The sequence below is a fragment of the Dendropsophus ebraccatus genome, chromosome 1 (genome assembly GCF_027789765.1).
Source record: "Dendropsophus ebraccatus isolate aDenEbr1 chromosome 1, aDenEbr1.pat, whole genome shotgun sequence".
Lineage (NCBI taxonomy): Eukaryota > Metazoa > Chordata > Amphibia > Anura > Hylidae > Dendropsophus > Dendropsophus ebraccatus.
In genome coordinates this window covers 184,189,767-184,208,654 of record NC_091454.1, presented here as the reverse complement: position 1 = coordinate 184,208,654, position 18,888 = coordinate 184,189,767, and the positions used below count along the sequence as shown (strand labels likewise).

The window sequence follows — 18,888 nt, the reverse complement described above, 5'->3', positions numbered from 1 at the left end:
TTACAGAAAATTTGGAAATTTGCTGCTAATGTTTTAAGCTTCCTATTGTCTAAAAAAAATGAAAGATAGTTTAATAAATGCCGCCAACATAAAGTAGACATGTTGCTAATGCTATTTAATATATAATTTATGTGGTATAACCACTTTCTGTATAAGCAAAAAAGTTTCAAAGTTGGAAAAATGCATTTTTTCAAATTTTTTCACATTATTTGGGGTTTTTTCATAAAGATTCGTTATGAGTATCAACTCCAATTTACCAGAAATGTAAAGTACAATATGTCACGAGAAAACAATATCAGAATCAGCCGGATAGGTTAAAGCATCCCGAAGTTATTAATGAATAAAGTGACACAGGTCATATTCATAAAATTTGTCTCTGTCATTAAGGCCATTTCAGGCTCTGTCCTTAAGGGGTTAATGGTGGGGCCTTTCAAGAAAGTTGAGTATATACTCACAGACCATATGACACTTAGATCGCACACAGGTGGACTTCATGCCACTAAGTATATGACTTCTGAAGGTAACTGGTTGCTCCAGAACTTTTTGGGGCTTTATAGGAAAAGGTGTGAATACACATGTACATGCCAATTTTCCATTTTCACAAACTTTTTTTAATTAAATATATTTTTTTTATGCAAAGGCATCACACACAATTCATATTAATTACTGTAGATGAAAAATAATTTATATAAAACAGTCAATGGAGAAATGCTATTCAAACAGACACCATTGACTTAAATGACAACAACACTGGGTATGAATTTGTAAGATGTACATAAATATAATGGCTGAAGATATATAAAGATGGTGAAAAGAAGTTACAGTTAGCAGAAAATCATCTTGTCTCAGAACATGGCTCCTTCATCCTCCTTGATCAGGAAGTAGATGGTCACCGGTCCACAGCTGGTAGGAACAGTCTCGGTAACTCGGGCAAACAGCCAGGATCCAAGGCCATACATAAGAGTGGGGATCCCTGCCGAGCACACACACAACCAATCAGGAGGGATGGGAGAAGACGTGCGGTCATTACCTTCTCATGCACAGCTCTGCATTCACATCCCATCATCTCAGGCTTCCCTATTATTGTGCAGGCGATGAAGGGACAACTTTATTTTATTTATTTATGTTGGAAGCATTCTGCAGCTTTCCTAATGAAAGGCAGCCAGAGAGATAATAATGCGATTAATATGAAACCCATAATAACCTGCTAACATAATGGGCTGTTCTAACCAACGGCAGCAAGGGAGATTTTAATAAGCTGCGATAATAAAGCAAAGTAATTAATCCCAGCCATATGGATAAGCAGCCACAGGAAGCCACGCTCCACATATTCTGTTTGAAAAGACAATTGATGGCCTTTATAAAGCTAAATATTTAATAAGCCTTGGGTGGGAGGCAGGATGGAGTGTGTGGGGTGTAATTACAGCATCTCTCCATCACTTACCTAGATTTATGGCTTTTAGTGTGGTAAAGAAGTGGTTGTGAAGATGTAGGTCCTGGGGGGCAGCACGGGAACAGTGATACTTAATGAATGGGAAGCAGCCCGTTCGCAGGATATGGTAATTTGTGCCATTCACATCCCAGTTGAAGTTTGATAAACCAAACTGGTCATTATTAACAGTGCTGTACTTGACACAGAAGGAGGTCCAGTGCGGCAGGCCCCGCTGCAGAAGGTGCTGGGTCAGGACCTCCGAGGCGTCTGGACGAGGATGTCTGAAGGATACAGCAGGGAAGAGTATGATGCGCAGCAATACCTCATGGGCTTTTTTCACCAATAACATGTCTGCAAGACAGAGAGAGGAAGTAAATATTCTGTGCCAAGACCGCTGGCGATACAAACAGGATTCAAATGTTTTGAACACATATTCTTTAAAATAAAATTGTAGACGTGATATGAATAAGCAGCCTGCATATTGTCCTGATAGAAAAAAAGGGTTCTTCACTATGAATTATGACTACTTGTTAGAATAGTATCCTAAAACTAAACAGATCAAAGTGTATCCCACTGGGAACTTAGCGATCAGCTGTAATCTAAGGGAAAGCTAACAGTATGTTTTCCATTCCAAAGGAAGTCTGTCTGCTCCTTTTCATGTCTTCAATGCCTCCAAGCTCAAGTGTCCAGGAGGTGGGGCTGAGCAGCTAAAGCTCTGAAATCCTCTAATAACACAGACTGAAGACCGGGGACTGTTTGTTCCATACACATAAAGGTGTCTCAAAACCAAATGGATAAAGACTCATCCCATATCAAAAGAAATGCTTATGTTCACTATTAAAGGGAACCAATCACTGGAAAAAAGCATATAGAGCTTTTGAAATGTGCTGTTAGAGCACACAGCACACTTGCCACACGTGTTTCCATAGCCTCCGTGCCTTCCCCGTGTAAGCCGCAAAGTAACTTTATAAAACTGGCGCCCTGTATGCTAATTACCTGAGGTAGTCACCTGGGCGGAGTTCGGCTAGCAGGTAGCCACGGTCCCCTGGGCGTTCTTCCGCTGTAATCACACCCCTCTGGGCGTGATTCAAATGGCAGAGTGGCTGTGGCGTCACTCGGGAGCGCGCCATGCCCAACGTCGTCGGGCTTACGTACTGATGCCGGACACTGCCGCCGCACATGCGCAGTGCAGCCGCTTCCATTCCGGTTGGACTGCGCCTGTGCAGAATAGCCTCGAACTCCGGATAACAGGCTATTCGAGGCTATTCTGCACAGGCGTAGTACCGCCGGAATGGAAGCGGCTGCACTGCGCATGTGCGGCGGCGTCCGGCATCAGAATGTCACAGCTACTCGCCCATTTGAATCACGCCCAGAGGGGCGTGATTACAGCGGTAGAACGCCCAGGGGACCGTGACTACCTGCTAGCCGAACACCGCCCAGGTGACTACCTCAGGTAATTAGCATACAGGGCGCCAGTTTTATAAAGTTACTTTGCGGCTTACACGGGGAAGGCACGGAGGCTATGGAAACACGTGTGGCAAGTGTGCTGTGTGCTCTAACAGCACATTTCAAAAGCTCTATATGCGTTTTTCCGGTGATTGGTTCCCTTTAAAGGAGAAGTCCCAGGTCACCTCTAAAACCATCCAGCAGCCAGAGCAGAACTGGAGGCAGGGAGGCAAGTGCATTTTTTTCATCCTCCCCAGCACTTTTTAAAAACGTCTCCCTGCACGGACTTCTCCTTTAACCTTGAATAATATATTCAATGAGCTTTTTGCTATTTTTGATGGGAATACATGCCATATTTCCACTGTGCATTGCAGCACATATTTTCTGAGCTCAGATATCAAATACTCTAGAGCAGTGATTTTCAACCAGTGTGCCGCGACACATGGTCGGGTGTGCCGCGGGAAAAGTTCCCCAAACTATGGTGCCCTTGTGAAACAGGAGAAAACAATGGGGGAGAGAAACATGGGGATGGGGGAGAGAAACAGCGGAGAGAAGCATGGGGGAGAGAAACATGGGGATGGGGGAGAGAAACATGGTGATGGGGGAGAAACGGGAGAGAAGCAGGGGGGAGAGAAACATGGGGATGGGGGAGAGAAACAGCGGAGAGAAACATGGGGATGGGGGAGAGAAACATGGTGATGGGGGAGAAACGGGAGAGAAGCAGGGGGGAGAGAAGTTTGGTGGAGAGAAGCAGGGAGGAGAGAAGCACAGGAGAGAAGCAGGGGGGAGAAGCACAGGAGAGAAGCAGGGGGGAGAAGCACAGGAGAGAAGCAGGGGGGAGAAGTATGGTGGAGAAAAGCACAGGAGAGAAGCAGGGGTGAGAAGTATGGTGGAGAGAAGCACAGGGGGAGAAGAAAACAGGCCCAGGTTTCACACTGAGTGAGTATAAATACATTTAGAATCTATTAGAATCCTTATTGAATGTGGCTAGTCTACACCCATGACAGCCGATAAAATAGGCAACAGAGATGAGCAAACCTTCAGTATGTGCGACATTTGATTCCCAGTGGCTAAAAAAGTTGGACGTAGCTCTAAGGCTGCCTGGAAGACATTAATACAGCCATAGGCTATATCCATGTTTTCCAGGACTCCTTAAGTATGCATCCAACTTCTTCAGCCACTGCTAATGCCGCACATGCTCAAGGTTCGCTCATGGATAGTGACAGATTAAGCCTACCTGCAGAATATTGCCTGTTTATCTCCATCCAAAGGAAAAATATTGAGGGAATATGGGGGAAAAGGTAAGTAAACTGGCTCTCTTTTACCATCTCTAGTCATATTTCAAGCCTCCTATATGAATCAGTCATTGCCTTACAGGTTAGCTACCTATAGATGGCACTATAGAGACAGTTTTCATTCTTCTGGAGAAGCTATAATTTGCATACTTCTTTCCCATTGAACACTGCCTGTAAAATTCGATCCACCTCTGTTTCTCCTTAAAGGGAGAAAACCATGGCCACTTTCTTCCAGAGACAGCACCTCTCGTCTCCAGTTTGGGTGCAGCTTTTGCCACTCAGTTCCACTGAAGTGAATGGAGCTTAATTGCAAACCGCACCTGAACTGGAAGAAAGTAGCCATTTTTTTTGTAACGCTGGATAACCTCTTAATTTTTAATTTTTTTAATTCTTTAATGAGAACCAGTAACCCTAATATACTGTATATTGATTCAAAAAATAAAATATGATTTATTCAAGCACTCCCCCATACAAAGGCAATAAGGTTTCTCTGCAGTCCCCCGATTCTAACAAATCTGCCGTTTTCCTGGACACCTCCATCTGACCAGAGCAGGTTCATATAAAGGGATGGTCCCTTGCAGAGACATCACCAGGGCGTTCTAGCTCAGCGGCGGCAGAAGAGCATCCTGTATACGGCAGCTCTGATGGCGCAGGAAATAACAGGAAGAGCTGTTTGCTGCTCATTAACCGGCTTTGTTAAGACATGAAAGTTGCTAAGTGTCTCCACTTCTCTCTATTAGCGCACACCGCTCTATTAATTCTAGAGGTGAGGGCGGCCTTGTTGTGCCGGGCTATGATTAATAAATCTGCCACCTGCCGTCTGACTGAAGTAAATAAACAGGGAGAAGATTCATTATCAGGAAGTGAGTGCTCATCCGAGCCTACACATTACATGAGGAAGGTCCTGCTCTGCCACAGGAAGAGTTAGGGTGCATTCACACTACGTAATTCTCGCCGATAACATCCCATGGATTCCTCCGTTCGCCCTCGATTGACTCTCTGCCTATGCCATAGACAATATTCTATGCTCGGGAAGATTCTGCCGTCCGCCCAAAGAATGGACATGTCAATTCTTCATGGTGTGTTTACACAGAACAAATATAAACAAGTGAACTACACAAAAACAGAAAGTTCTTATTTAAAGTGACACTGTCACCCCCTATTTGCATTTTGACTGCTCTCCACAGGTGTAAAGGGTAAATGTTACAGCTTTCATTACTTATTTTACTCTCTCACCAGCACTTTGATATTGGGTAGAAAGGGGGTGACTGCCCTAGTAGTATATAGCCCCCCTGTTGCTCCCCCAGTAGTATATAGTCACCCTGTGCGCTCTCCCCCAGTAGTATATAGCCCCCCTGTGAGCTCTCCCCCAGTAGTATATAGCCCCCCTGTGAGCTCTCCCCCAGTAGTATATAGCCCCCCTGTGAGCTCTCCCCCAGTAGTATATAGCCCCCCTGTGAGCTCTCCCCCAGTAGTATATAGCCCCCCTGTGAGCTCTCCCCCAGTAGTATACAGCCCCCTGTTGCTCCCCCAGTAGTATATAGCCCCCCTGTGCGCTCCCCCCAGTAGTATATAGCCCCCTGTTCTCACCTAGCACCTCGTTCCCCGCTGCGGCTGTCCTCTTCTTTTCTCCTGTCGGCCCGGCCCCAGGCTGATACGCGCTCTCTGGGGATGTCCTGGGGATTCCCCAGCAGAGCGTGCATCAGTGTACGCCGCTGGCCTGTACTTCCAGGAAGTTCAGGCTGGCGGCGTACACTGAGGTCACTGATGCGTGCTCTGCTGGGGAATCCTCGGGACATCCCCAGAGAGCGCGTATCAGCCGTGGGCCGGGCCAACACTGCCCCCAGCTCCACAGGCGTACTGAAATCTAAGGACAGTACGCCTATGGGGCGGGAGGCATTGCGGTAGGGAGCGGGACACATGGGGGTCGGGCCGGGCCGGGGCGGTTGGGAGGTCTGACGAGGGGTCCGGACAGCTGGCCTCCGCGCTCCGGGTCCAGTTGAGGACCCCTGCTCTAAGGGCTTATCAGTTGCTGTATGTCCTGCAGGAAGTGGTATATTCTTTCCTGTATGACACAGTGCTCTCTTCTGCCACCTCTGTCCATGACAGGAACTGTCCACAGAAGTAGAAGTTTTCCAAAAGGATTTGCTGCTGCTCTGGACAGTTCCTATGATGGACAGAGGTGACAGCAGAGAGCATGGTGTCAGACTAGAGAGAATACACCACTTCCTGCAGGACATGAATCTGCTGATAAGTACGAAAAGACTTTTTTTACACCAGTTGATTCTAAAACATTTTTTACACTGGTGTACCCGTTTAAATGGGAATAATCTGCATCCAAAAATGTCATTCGCCATGTTAATGTCTTCTAAAGCTACCTTTACGATTTCTGTAGTGTATTTGGAAGGTTAGGGAAAAGTACTCTGTTTAAACATATCCTTAACTTCACAGGTTGTGGCAATATTGCAGCATAAATATGCAGTATGACTACAATGTGTGAATATGCCCTTGATGGTTTAAAGGGTTTTTCTAGGTTTATACAAATTGACAGTTTTTCTTCAGGATATCAATATAAAGTGTCACTGTTGTTATACAGTAGATGTGATATAAAGCAAGTTTGCAATTTACATTCTTTTTTTTTTTGTTATCACGGAGAACACGGCACTTCCTGTTTTCTGACAGTTTTTTTTTCTGTGTATCCCAGGCCATCTGAGCACTCACAGAGAGAAGGCAGTCATGTGATTAAAGGACAACTCCGGCGGGACCCCCCCCCCAAAAAAAAAAAAAACACAGACACACACAGACACCATACTCACCATCCCTCCGGTGACGATCGCCACTCCATTCGCCCGCCGTCCGCCTCACCATCACCTGCGTCCGCCGTCCAGCGATGTCTCTTGCTTCTGGGTCCATGAGAGAGAAAAGGCTGCCAGTGCGCTTGCGCACCGGCAGCCTTTTCATTGGCTGGAGCGCATCACATGGCTTCCAGCAAGCTCAGCCAATCAGGGCTGAGGAAGCTGGAAGCCATGTGATGCGCTCCAGCCAATGAAAAGGCTGCTGGTGCGCATGTGCACCAGCAGCCTTTTCTCTCCCATTCACTCTCAATGAAGACGCTGAAGAGGAAGAAGACCCGGACCGCCCCCCAGCTCTGACGTCACCCGACACCAGAGAAGAGGACCGTGACGACCGTAATAGGTAATGTATACATTCTTTAACGTCGGGGGTCGGAAAGTGGGGGAAGGGGGCCAGATCGGGTATTTAACCACATTACAAAGTTATATAACTTTGTAATGTGTGTTAAATAAGCCAAAAAAAATTTTCGCCGGAGTTGTCCTTTAATGGACACATTGAGCTGTGACTCTCTGTACTGGCCGGAATTCCTGCGTTTAGTTTTTTTTTTTAACTAGCGCAAGTCAGAAAATCTGCCTTCAGGAGACTGGACCTGGATTTCTGGTAAGTTCAGCTTTGTTTTGCAGCATGATAACAACACAAATAATGAATGTATATTGCAAACTTGCTTTATCATCTACTGTTGATTTAGAAAGTTATAACGACAGGTACACTTTAAAGAGTCACTGCCAGGATGTATTCCCATGTGCTCTCCACAGCTCAGCATGGAGAGATGCCCACACCAGGGCATTAGGTTGCCTTGGCAACCTTCCCACACCCAGCAACTTTTGTACACGAGCCCTATTCTAATTAAAGGAGAAGTACGGGCAAATCGATTATTTTCACCACGTGCTGGAGGATAAAAAGTGCATGCTCTTAAAGTGACTGTACCACCAGCCTTAGGCTGAAGCACTGGAGGCAGGCCGACCCACCCTTAGTGGGAGGAAACCGGTGACCCTCTATGATAGGGTTCCATTGATTCTAATGGACTCACGTCATGGAGGGGCTGGAGTTTCTTTTCCACTAAGCGTGCGTCGGCCCACCTCCAGTGCTTCAGCCTGGGCCTGGTGGTACAGTCACTTTAACTCCATCGCTCCAGCGCTATGGAGATGAATTCTGTAGAACTTCTGGCCAGAAGTTCCATAGGCTCCATAATAATAATATTAGCAGTTATAGCAGGGATTAAGGAGAAGAGCGCATGCTGCTGATCACTTATGTCCTTCTAGCGATCGGCAGGGGTCTCAGTACCCGGACCCCGACTGCATACGCACTTCTTACAAATGATGGTTACTCTTGAACTGTGTGTCGGACGCTTCACTTGGTGACCAATCAGCTGTGATGAGTTGCATCTCCCCATGCCAAACTGTAGAGAGCGCTGTCTCTTTACCAGTGCCTGAAATCACTCTGTTAGTAGCAGTAGTGGTGGTGTAATGGTGTGCACATTTATCTGACAGATTACTGAAGCCAAAGCCAGGAATGGATTTGAAAAGAGGAGAAATCTCAGTCTTTCCTTTATAATCTGTTCTCTGTTTATAGTCTGCTCCTGGCTTTGGCTTCAATAATCTGTGTCAGATAAATTTCTCTGTGTAAACGCACCATTACACACTTTGGGGTTATCTCATTCACTGCAGCACCACAGCCACAGGAGGCGGTAAGAGTGGCCAGAGAAGGCCACTAACCAGAGGGAAAGCCATTTGCCATTGGCTATTAGAGCTCTATCTGGTTTCCATCTCCTTCTATTGGACATGTGACATTCATGGAGTAAAGAAGATCTCCACATTTACTATAGAAATCCTCCTGCAATATGTGTGACAGGTAGAAAAAAATAAATAAAGGGGCGGGGTTACAGCTTCGGTGGCAGAATAAGGGTAAGTATAGCCACTACTGTGCTGGAAGTATCCCATGGCCTGTCCCCAGCAGTAAAGCTGCAGTCAGTGCAGCACGCTCCTCATACTGGTGAATGAGGCTTCTGGATGTGCCGCCACACGTGACCTCCCCGGTGCCCCCCTCCGCCTGCCACCACCCGGGCAGCTCCTCACCTGCCTCATCACAGCAGAAGCAACGGAACGCCCTCAGATGACGTCAGGGCCATGTGACCAGTCACGTGATTGGAAGCCGTCAAGCGGTCCCACATAGTGCAGCCGGAATGTGTTCAGAGCATGCGCAATGTGGTCAAACAGTAGCCGCTTGAGTGTTCGTGTGCTGGTGTGTCGTCCTCCTCCTATAGCTGTTCCTTGTGTCCACTTTGCTTTATTACTCTCGGTGATGGGTTCTTATTTATCACACTGACACTAACATTCTGCTATTTGAGGATAGCTGTTAACTCTTTAAGGGATGGGGAACCTCCGGCTCTCCAGCTGTTGCAAAACTACATTGCCCATCATGCCTGGACAGCCAAAGCTTTGGCTGTCCAGGCATGATGGGCAATGTAGTTTTACAACAGCTGGAGGGCCGGAGGTTCCCCATCCCTGCTTTAAGGGCACACTTTTTTTCTTCCAAAATGTGGGAGAAAGCTATGTAGAGTGGTCGTGTTTTGTTGTTTTTTTTTTGTTATAGTTTTACATACATTAACATTTAGTTGTTTTTTTTTTTTTTAACAATATACCATGTGCTTTTTATGGTACTTGAACATACATATTTTGTGCCATTAAATATTTAAAGTAATATTTTCTGCGTATATTTTTCTTTTTTCAAGCCTTATAGAGAAACCTGTGGAAAGAAAACACCCAAAGGCTATGTTCACACAACGTAAGTTCCGTGGGAATCACGGCCGTTGTTACAACGGCCGTGATTCCCACGGAACTTACGTAGTGCTGTCTTCTGAGGGAATCACGGCCGGAGTGTATACACATGGTATGCGCTCCTGCCAGGATCCCTAGCGGCGCCGTTAAAAGCTGACATGTCAGTTTTGCAGCCGCTATTCATTGAATATCGGCCACAGAAAACCCTGTAAGTGCACACAGTGTAGCGAGCGGCCAGAGCCATTGTGTGCAGTGGGGAGTTCTGATGCAGGCGCGCACAGATGCGCCGCATTAGAACTTAGCGGCGCAAAAGATCATCCAGCCGGGATGATCTTTTCAGAGACCGGCCGTTCCGTGATCTGGCAGGGTCACAGAACCACCGGTCTCATACGTACATGTAAACATGGCCATAGGCTATATGTTCACACAGTGTAAAAATAAGTTATTTGCCCTTACTTTTACATTGTGGGAACACGGGGACATTTATCAAGCCTGGCGTAGGCATTGTGAAACAAGCCTAAAATTATATCCTGATTTAAGCCTGTGAGTGATAAATCTAACGTGGGCGGAGGCAACCCCTTCCCCCTCTACAAGCACACAGAGATTTATCTGACCGATTTTTGAAGCCAAAGCCAGGAACAGACTAAAAACTGGGAACAGGTCATAAAGGAAGCACTGAGATTTCTCCTCTTTTCAAATCCATTTCTGGCTTTGGCTTAAAAAATCTGTCAGATAAATCTCTCTGTGTAAACGTACCATTAAAAGCGTCAGGAAGTTCCAGGTACTGCAGAATGACCACTTAAATGGTCAACACTGCAGTTCATTCAGGGGCGGATTAACTTTACAATAGGCCCCGGGCTGTTCACCAAGCCTGGGCCCCCCCACCCCACTGTAACTATGGAAGCGCTAGCCTGACGTTCATAGTACAGGATAGATAATGTCATGATGTCTTGATTTGTGCAAAATTGCCATTAAAAAACAGTGATTTTTTGCAAATCATGGCGGGAGTGTAGCCAGGAGACAGTACACCACTGAAAGTATAAGTCTTTTTGGGTGGTCATGGGCCCCCCAGGAGCTGTGGCACTTTCATAAGCACTATGGTCCCTTAAAATAGCTGATCGCCAGAAGTGCTGAGAGTCAGACCCCCACCAATCTAATATTGATAGGCCATCAGTTTTTGCAAGCTTGACTGTCCACCAGTTCTACTCATTGCACAATTTAAATCTTCTGCTGCAGCCCTGTGACCCCTTGCCAGTGTCCTTGTACATTGCTGTAGTGATGAGGCGCTGTGCCATCATTGACCACTGACACCAGGGTGTACTGCACATAACTGCCGCAGACACTTTGAGGCTACTTTCACACATGGCGGCTTTTGAGCTAAAGCCAGGAGTGGATCCAGCAGGTAGGAGACAGATAATCGCTTTCTTTATTTTACCCATTACCTTGAATCCACTTCTGTTTTTGTTTTTCCCAAAAAACTGCCATGTGTGAAACCAGCCTAAAAGACAGACAGTCCCTTTAAGGCTCTTGATATCGAAGCGATCAAACTGTAAGAATACTTATGACATTTTAAAAAATTTACTTGTTTGTTTTCACAACTTATGTTCTTTTAGTGTACATTATTGCACACCTGAATTTTTAGGCTTGAAGACTGATAGGGTGGGGTCACACTACGGAATCCGCGCGGATAAGTTCCATTGCATTCCATCGCTAGTAACCGCTCGTGACTGCGCACCTCTCCGCCGGCTCCATAGACACCATTCTATGGGCGGGCCAATTCTGCTATCCACCGAAAGTATTGACATGTCCCCACCGCGAAGGGGAACAAGCGATGGAATCCGCCTGAACTTATCCGTAGTGTGAACCCATCCATAGGGTTGTATAAAAGGCTGAAAAAAAAAACTACTGACCTCTAATGAAGAAATTTCTAATAAAGCATACTGCGCTTAGTCTGTCCTAAAGTTGCTCCCATTGACACTGATGGATGCACTCGCTGTTAAGGTTGCATCCACTTTCACAGAGCAGTAAACAACCCAGGTTACATAAGTACATAATGACTTCTGTATGACAAATCCAATTTCTGTAACTAAGGATGTAGCACACAATGATATTTCAGTGACAGCACAGATCTCTTCTATTTCAGGCATGCAGCATCCTCTGAAGAAAGCTGAGAGGGATGAAGGTAAGCCTTTGATCCCTGTCTAAATCTTAACCATTGTGATTTACCTCTTCCAACCTCTTGAAACTTGTCACTTCCCAGCAAGAACATGGTACAGCAATCCTATTCAATACTATTAATTACAAATGCAGTGATTGCCTTAAAGAGACTTTCCGCCCAAAATGTACAATTGATCAGATTCTAGTAAGTGAGAAACTAGAACATTAAGCAGAGTTTAGTTATTATGTCTGTTGCACATACAGCCATAGTAACAATTTTCTGTTTGGTTGTGGCAGCCATTTTGTAGAAATTGGAGGAAAGAAGGATCAAGCATGTTGGATTTTAATATGCCTATTCTTTGTTTTTCATATTAAAAATGCATGCAGTCAGGAGAAACAGCTCTTACAGTATATGGCTATCTCTAATGTATACTCAGAGCGGGCCAAAGGCCTTATTCACATTTCTGTAGTTCTGTCTGCATTTGCAGGGACCCATACATTTCAATGGCCCTGTTCACATGTCTGCACATGTGTACAGGGCCATGATTCATGCTGCAAAAAAAATAACAAAATAAAAGGACAGGTTCTAATATGGACTTGCTATTGCGGCACGGATCACTATGTCTCTATGCAGAGGTCTGTAAATTGTGGAGCTGTACTGTGGTACGCAAATATGGGTTGCACTACAGCTATGTGAGTATAGTCTTTAGACTGACGTGTCTGCCCCCTAACTGACAGCAACCTAAACATGGCTCCATAGAGAATGTCTCTGCATAGGTTCAGGCTCCAGGTCTGATGTAACCTGCACAACTGCACAGGTCACATATCTATACATTAAGTTGACAACCCATTCTCCTTCTCCCCTGTTACCATTCTCCTTCCCTGTTCCCATTCTCCTTCTCCCCTGTTACCTTTCTCCTTCTCCCCTGTTACCATTCTCCTTCTCCCCTGTTACCATTCTCCTTCTCTCCTGTTACCATTCTCCTTCTCTCCTGTTACCATTCTCCTTCTCCCCTGTTACCATTCTCCTTCTCCCCTGTTACCATTCTCCTTCCCTGTTCCCATTCTCCTTCTCCCCTGTTACCATTCTCCTTCTCCCCTGTTACCATTCTCCTTCTCCCCTGTTACCATTCTCCCGTTACCATCAACTGTTACCATTCTCCTTCTCCCCTGTTACCATTCTCCTTCTCCCCTGTTACCGTTCTCCTCTCCTGTTACCATTCTCCTTCTCCCCTGTTACCGTTCTCCTCTCCTGTTACCATTCTCCTTCCCTTTTACCATTCTCCTTCTCCCCTGTTACCGTTCTCACCTGTTACCATCAACTGTTACCATTCTCCTTCCCTGTTACCATTCTCCTTCTCCCCTGTTACCATTCTCCTTCTCCCTGTTACCATTCTCCTTCCCTGTTACCATTCTCCTTCTCCCCTGTTACCATCAACTGTTACCATTCTCCTTCTCCCCTGTTAACATTCTCCTCCCCTGTTACCATTCTCCTCCCGTTACCATTCTCCTTCCCTGTTACCATTCTCCTTCTCCCCTGTTACCGTTCTCCTCTCCTGTTACCATTCTCCTTACTTATTCGTTCGATTTCCGTAGTGTACACATACCCTTAGAGACCCAATGTAATAATGTAAGTCTTTGGCGCTGGGTACCACCCTGGACCAGTGGAGGGATACTTTAAATAGACACAAAAATCTGAAATACTACTCCATCATTGTTCACTTCCCCCCAATGCACCCTGGGGAAAATAATGTTTCTGTATGCACTAGGAACAGAACATTGTCATGAAGATCCCCAAAACAGCAGCATTTCTAGACTGATAGTTGCCCACTCCAGCCAATACACACCAGTGCAAATGGTGCCCCTGGTGTAAAATAGACAACACACACACAACATATGATCGCAATGAAGTTATTTTACTGGTTCACAAATCATCCATAGGATTAGAAACAGAGCACAAGGAAATCCTGAAATATCAGCTGCGTCGGATCTTGTTATTAGGATTGAGTATACTGTATGTAGAGGATATCTGTCCGTGTTGTCAGCTCTCACGTATATATTTCTCTGCTAAGTATGGTCCTTATTTAACCTAGAAAAGCATGCCTTGTTAGTTAGGATTTTCCTAATACCCTTCTTGTACCAGATTATAGAAAATACAATTATATGTTAACCACATATACATCCTAAATGGTGATTAAAATAGCATGATCTGTTCCGTAATCTGGATTAAGTGCTGGGTAATATGCTCTTTCTTCCCAACACAGTTGACCTTCTGGTGAGGATATTCTTTGCGGTCAGTTTACTTGGTGACTATAGTTGATCTTTGACCTTGGCTTTAGAGGAACGGCCTAACGTTATTCTTCAAAGTGTAGTTTGTTTTCTTCTGTAACTCCAAGAATTGTTTCAATTTCCTGTACTGCCCCCTGGAAATTAGAAAGTAAATTTATTACTGGATATAAACTTTCTGAATGGTCAGATCTTTCTGAGATGTTTATTTGAGACAATGAGGCAATAGTGAGGTTTGTGTCACATTGGAGTGATTGTTCATTCAGGGGGGGGGATTACTATTAGGGATAAAGAGGATGCAGTAGCACCAATATGCTTGAAGAGGACAGAAAAGTTTCTTTATCCAATAAGAGGAGACCAGAACTGTATATAAATGATAGGTGGTAGCTCTGTTGTTAATCAGAAGCTGGAGGCTTTTCTGTTATGTCCGGTGATGGGTTTTGTACACCTATGTGTGGTATTTTTCACCCATGGACTTAATAATATGAAGCACATACCAATATATGTTATTCATAAATAGTATTTATAAATACTAATGTCAAGAACAAAATCTTACCTTTTGGAATGTTGCATTCTTAAAAGTGAACTATTATTTATTTTGCAAGACACTTAAAACATAAGCTACAATGTTTTCAGCAGGTTTTAAAGTTGTTTTTTTTTTACTCCCACCCAAATATAACCTTTTCATACATAGTGATGCCAAATATGTGTGTCCTTTACTTTGGTGCAGAGAACAAACATCCCATGTTAGTTTTTGGATGCATCTTCCTGCTGTTGCTTTGCACAGGGGTGATAAATATCTCATCTACAGAATTTTGTAAAAGATACCAATCATTTTTACAAGCTTCTGACATGTCATATTGACATGTTAGAAGTTTGGATCAGTGGGGTCACATAAAGAGCCTGCTCGACTTTCCATACAAAGTTTGTTTTAGTGATTTGTATCTGGACCCAAAACTTATGACATGTTACTATGACAGGTTACAAGTGCTAGGTATCTTTAAAGGGAAGACACAAGCCACTTTCTGCATGATATGACCAGGGACGGATTAAAGGAAAGGCACCCTGGGCAAGTGACCTGGGGCCTCCACCACTAGGGGGCCACCACCAGTCCAAACCCAGAAGCATGGTTTGTGGAAGAAGATTAACCCTTAAAGGACCGGGTCAATTAAAATTTTTGCATTTTTTTCCTCCTTGTGCTTAAAAGGCCATAGCATTTGCATTTTTTTACCTTGAAACCCATATGAGCCCTTATTTTTTTACGCCACCAATTGTACTTTGCAATGACAGGCTGAATTTATGCATAAAGTCACTGCAAAACCAGAAAAAAAAATCAAATGTGTGGTGAAATTGAAAAAAAAAAACACTTTTTTTTTTTTTTTAACGCCGTTCGCCCTGGGGTAAAACTGTCTTGTTATATATGTTCCTCAAGTCGTTACGATTACAACAATATGTAACATGTATAACTTTTATTGTATTTGATGGCTTTTAAAAAATTCAAACCATTGTTAACAAATATATGTTCCATAACCCCTTCAGGACCAGGCTAATTTTCGTTTTTGCGTTTTTGTTTTTTCCTGCTTAAAAGGCCATAGCACTTGCATTTTTACACCTACAGACCCACTTGAGCACTTATTTTTTGCGTCACTAATTGTACTTTGCAATGATAGGCTGGATTTTTGCATAAAATATGCTGCGAAATCAGAAGAAAATTATATGCACAGTGAAATTGAAAAAAAAAACACAATTCTTTTTCTTTGAGGGGGCTTCGTTTTTACGCCGTGTGTCCTATGGAAAAACTGACATGTTATGTATGTTCCTCAAGTCGTTACGATTATAACGATATGTAACATGTATAACTTATATTGTATCTGATGGCCTGTAAAAAATTCAAACCATTGTTAACAAATATATGTTCCTAAAAATCACTCCATTCCCAGGCTTATAGCGCTTTTATCCTTTGGTCTATGGGGCTGTGTGAGGTGTCATTTTTTGCGCCATGATGTGTTCTTTCTATCGGTACCTTGATTGCGCATATGCAACTTTTTGATCGCTTTTTATTACAATTTTTCTGGATTTGATGAGACCAAAAATGCGCAATTTTGCACAGCTGCGGCCCCGGGCTACATGTGGCACCCGGGACCGCGGCGGTTCAGAGCGGGGTCGCTGCGCCGCCCCGCTCCGAATGCTCCCACCTGCGCGAGGATGTACAGTTACATCCTCGTGCGGGAAAGGGTTAAAATCTATTCCCATGCTTATAGTGCTTTTATCTGTTGGTCTATGGGGCTGTGTGAGGTGTCATTTTTTTGCGCCATGATGTGTTCTTTCTATCAGTACCTTGATTGCGCATATACGACTTTTTGACCGCTTTTTATTACAATTTTTCTGGATTTGATGCGACCAACAATGCGCAATTTTGCACTTTGGTATTTTTGGAGCGCTTACGCCATTTACCATGCGAGATCAGAAATGTGATAAATTAATATTTTGGGCAATCACGCACGCGGCGATATAAAACATGTTTATTTATTTATTTATTTTTATTTATAACATGGGAAAAGGGAGGTGATTCAAACTTTTGTTAAGGGAGGGGGGTTATTATTAATAACAACACTTTTTTTTTTTTACACTTATACTAGAAGCCCCCCTGGGGGACTTCTGGTATAAGAACACTGATCTCTCAATGAGATCTATGCAGTATCGTCTCCTGCAGCCACAGCTCGCACAGCTCTGGGAGTCGGGTCATAACATCACCATGTTATCCAGGAAGTGACATCACCATGTTATCCAGGAAGTAAAGCCTTGATACAGTAGTAAGTGCACTTTATAAGCATTTCCCATAATTAGTGTATGTTGGTGATTTGTATAAATTTTGGGGGGCAATATAATACTTTCATAAAAATTTTTGCTGGATTTCTCCTTTAAAGGGAACCTGTTACCCCCCATGCCGGGGTGACAGACTCACGACCCCCCGCTACAGCCCCCTATACTCACCTGATCCCGCTGGGTCCCGCTTCTGGATCCGGTCGGGTCACGGAGATCTTAGCCGCTGCAGCCCGGCGCGCGCACTGAGAGATGAGTCCAACGCTCATAGAGAATGACGGAGCGCTGGACTCTCCTGTCATTCTCTATGAGCGTTGGACTCATCTCTCCGCGCGCGCACCGGGCTGCAGCGGCTAAGATCTCAGTGACCCGACCGGATCCAGAAGCGGGACCCGGCGGGATCAGGTGAGTATAGGGGGTTGTAGCAGGGGGTCGGGAGCCTGTTCCCTTTAATTAATAGTTGGGCCCCCCATGCTTATAGTGGATTTTATACAGTTGTCACATTAGCACACCCAAAAGATGCAGTCATACAGCATCAGATTGATACGCTCATGATTCTTTAAGGGTGCATTCACACCACAATTGTGCTTACATCCTCACCAAAATTGGGTGCCGACGGACCTGTGCATGGACTGACAAGCATCTCATTTGCTTCAATGGCTCGTCAGGTCATTTCCAGCATATAGATAGATATAGATAAATTATATAATGAGTTATTACTCTAGTCTGTGCACAGATAGGTCGGCAACATTATCTGTTTTTGAGAAGGAACAATCATAATATCCATGTTCATACAGCTAGTCTCTCAAATATACAAGTGTTATGTAATATCTACTTACAACTTAATGTCCCATAACAATGTTGGCTATAACTTTTCACTGTGAGTCTGTCCATTTCTCTATTGATGTAAGTAACCTTTCAGCATAAATCATCTCATTGTTACATACAATCTGCCACTGGTAGGAACCTCGTGCCGATCATTAAGTCTCTGTCTCTCTTGCAGGACAGTAATTACCAGACACTGAAAGATGTTTCTATGAAGAATGAAGCTCCTTGGTCCACGCTCCTTGTCGGTGACTGCCGAAACAGAGCTGAAATCGTTACTTCATTAACAGCTCACCTTGAAATTAGTTTCTCCCTGCATGTTCGGGGCCGAGATTTCCTGATGGATGATGAACAGATTGCGTGCAAAGGTCATCAGTGCTCCCTGGAGGTCTGCAGCAATGCTCCTGGTAATGAGATTCAGAACAAAGCTGGTCAGTGCCCCAATACACACATTATTTTACCATTTATTCATATGTATCAGTTTACCCTAACTACAGGATTAAGGGACAGGACTATTTATAAATGTCCACTCATGCAAAGTCATACAGACCATGCCTATTCATGTCATTCACACTAATAGGCTGCTTGACAAACTATATAGGGTCAGGGGTGCTGTGTCAATAGTGTCAATACAGTTTTCATTGTAAGGAATCATTTGTGTCCAATGAAGTTCTCCAGTCTCTCTGACTATAAGGACAGAATCTAATCATACCCATTAGACGCTACAATTTTGGTAGGACCGATCACCCATCTAATGTGTATGGTGGTTTTCCAAGTCTTCCCCCATGGCATATGTCAAAGTTAGGGGAGGGAGAAAGATCAGGCATGATTTCCACTGCCTAATCCTTTTGTTATACAGTATGTGAGGTTGGAGGAGGTAAAACATATGTATGTTCAGCTGAGCCAAGCAGGCTTGTTGTATTCAGGTAAAATAGCTGTTGGCTAAAGAATCACTCAACTATCTAAAATATATGTCCATCTTAAGGCATTGTTC

General features: G+C 44.4%; 2 protein-coding genes and 1 long non-coding RNA gene across 7 annotated transcripts in view; 1 reads left to right on the top strand and 2 right to left on the bottom strand.

Annotated features, from left to right (window-relative positions):
- Nucleotides 1–588: 588 nt before the first annotated feature.
- Nucleotides 589–9,172, bottom strand: C1H15orf61 (chromosome 1 C15orf61 homolog). 3 transcript variants are annotated; one of them, XM_069986028.1, is made up of 3 exons: nucleotides 9,102–9,172; nucleotides 1,445–1,783; nucleotides 589–973 (listed from the first exon to the last, which is right to left on the bottom strand). In XM_069986028.1, the coding sequence occupies exons 2-3, from the start codon at nucleotides 1,779–1,781 to the stop codon at nucleotides 846–848; spliced, it is 465 nt and encodes a 154-aa protein (XP_069842129.1). In that variant the 5' UTR covers nucleotides 1,782–1,783; nucleotides 9,102–9,172; the 3' UTR covers nucleotides 589–845. The 3 variants fall into 3 exon arrangements, with proteins under 3 accessions (XP_069842129.1, XP_069842138.1, XP_069842120.1); XM_069986037.1 differs by having other exon boundaries at nucleotides 9,106–9,155; XM_069986019.1 differs by lacking the exon at nucleotides 9,102–9,172 and adding an exon at nucleotides 8,742–8,879.
- LOC138802580 (uncharacterized) lies at nucleotides 9,139–18,409 on the top strand. The gene is made up of 3 exons (XR_011364782.1): nucleotides 9,139–9,267; nucleotides 11,947–11,985; nucleotides 18,073–18,409. It is a non-coding gene; the product is annotated as an uncharacterized lncRNA (long non-coding RNA).
- Nucleotides 13,856–18,888, bottom strand: part of IQCH (IQ motif containing H) — a 78,720-nt gene continuing 73,687 nt past the window's right edge. For all 3 annotated transcript variants that reach the window (XM_069985993.1, XM_069985984.1, XM_069985976.1), the window contains exons 20-21: nucleotides 18,190–18,298; nucleotides 13,856–14,383 (exon numbers count right to left, since the gene is read on the bottom strand). In XM_069985993.1, the coding sequence (XP_069842094.1) occupies nucleotides 14,315–14,383; nucleotides 18,190–18,298 (178 nt within the window). In that variant the 3' untranslated portion in view covers nucleotides 13,856–14,314. The remainder of the gene's footprint in view (nucleotides 14,384–18,189; nucleotides 18,299–18,888) is intronic.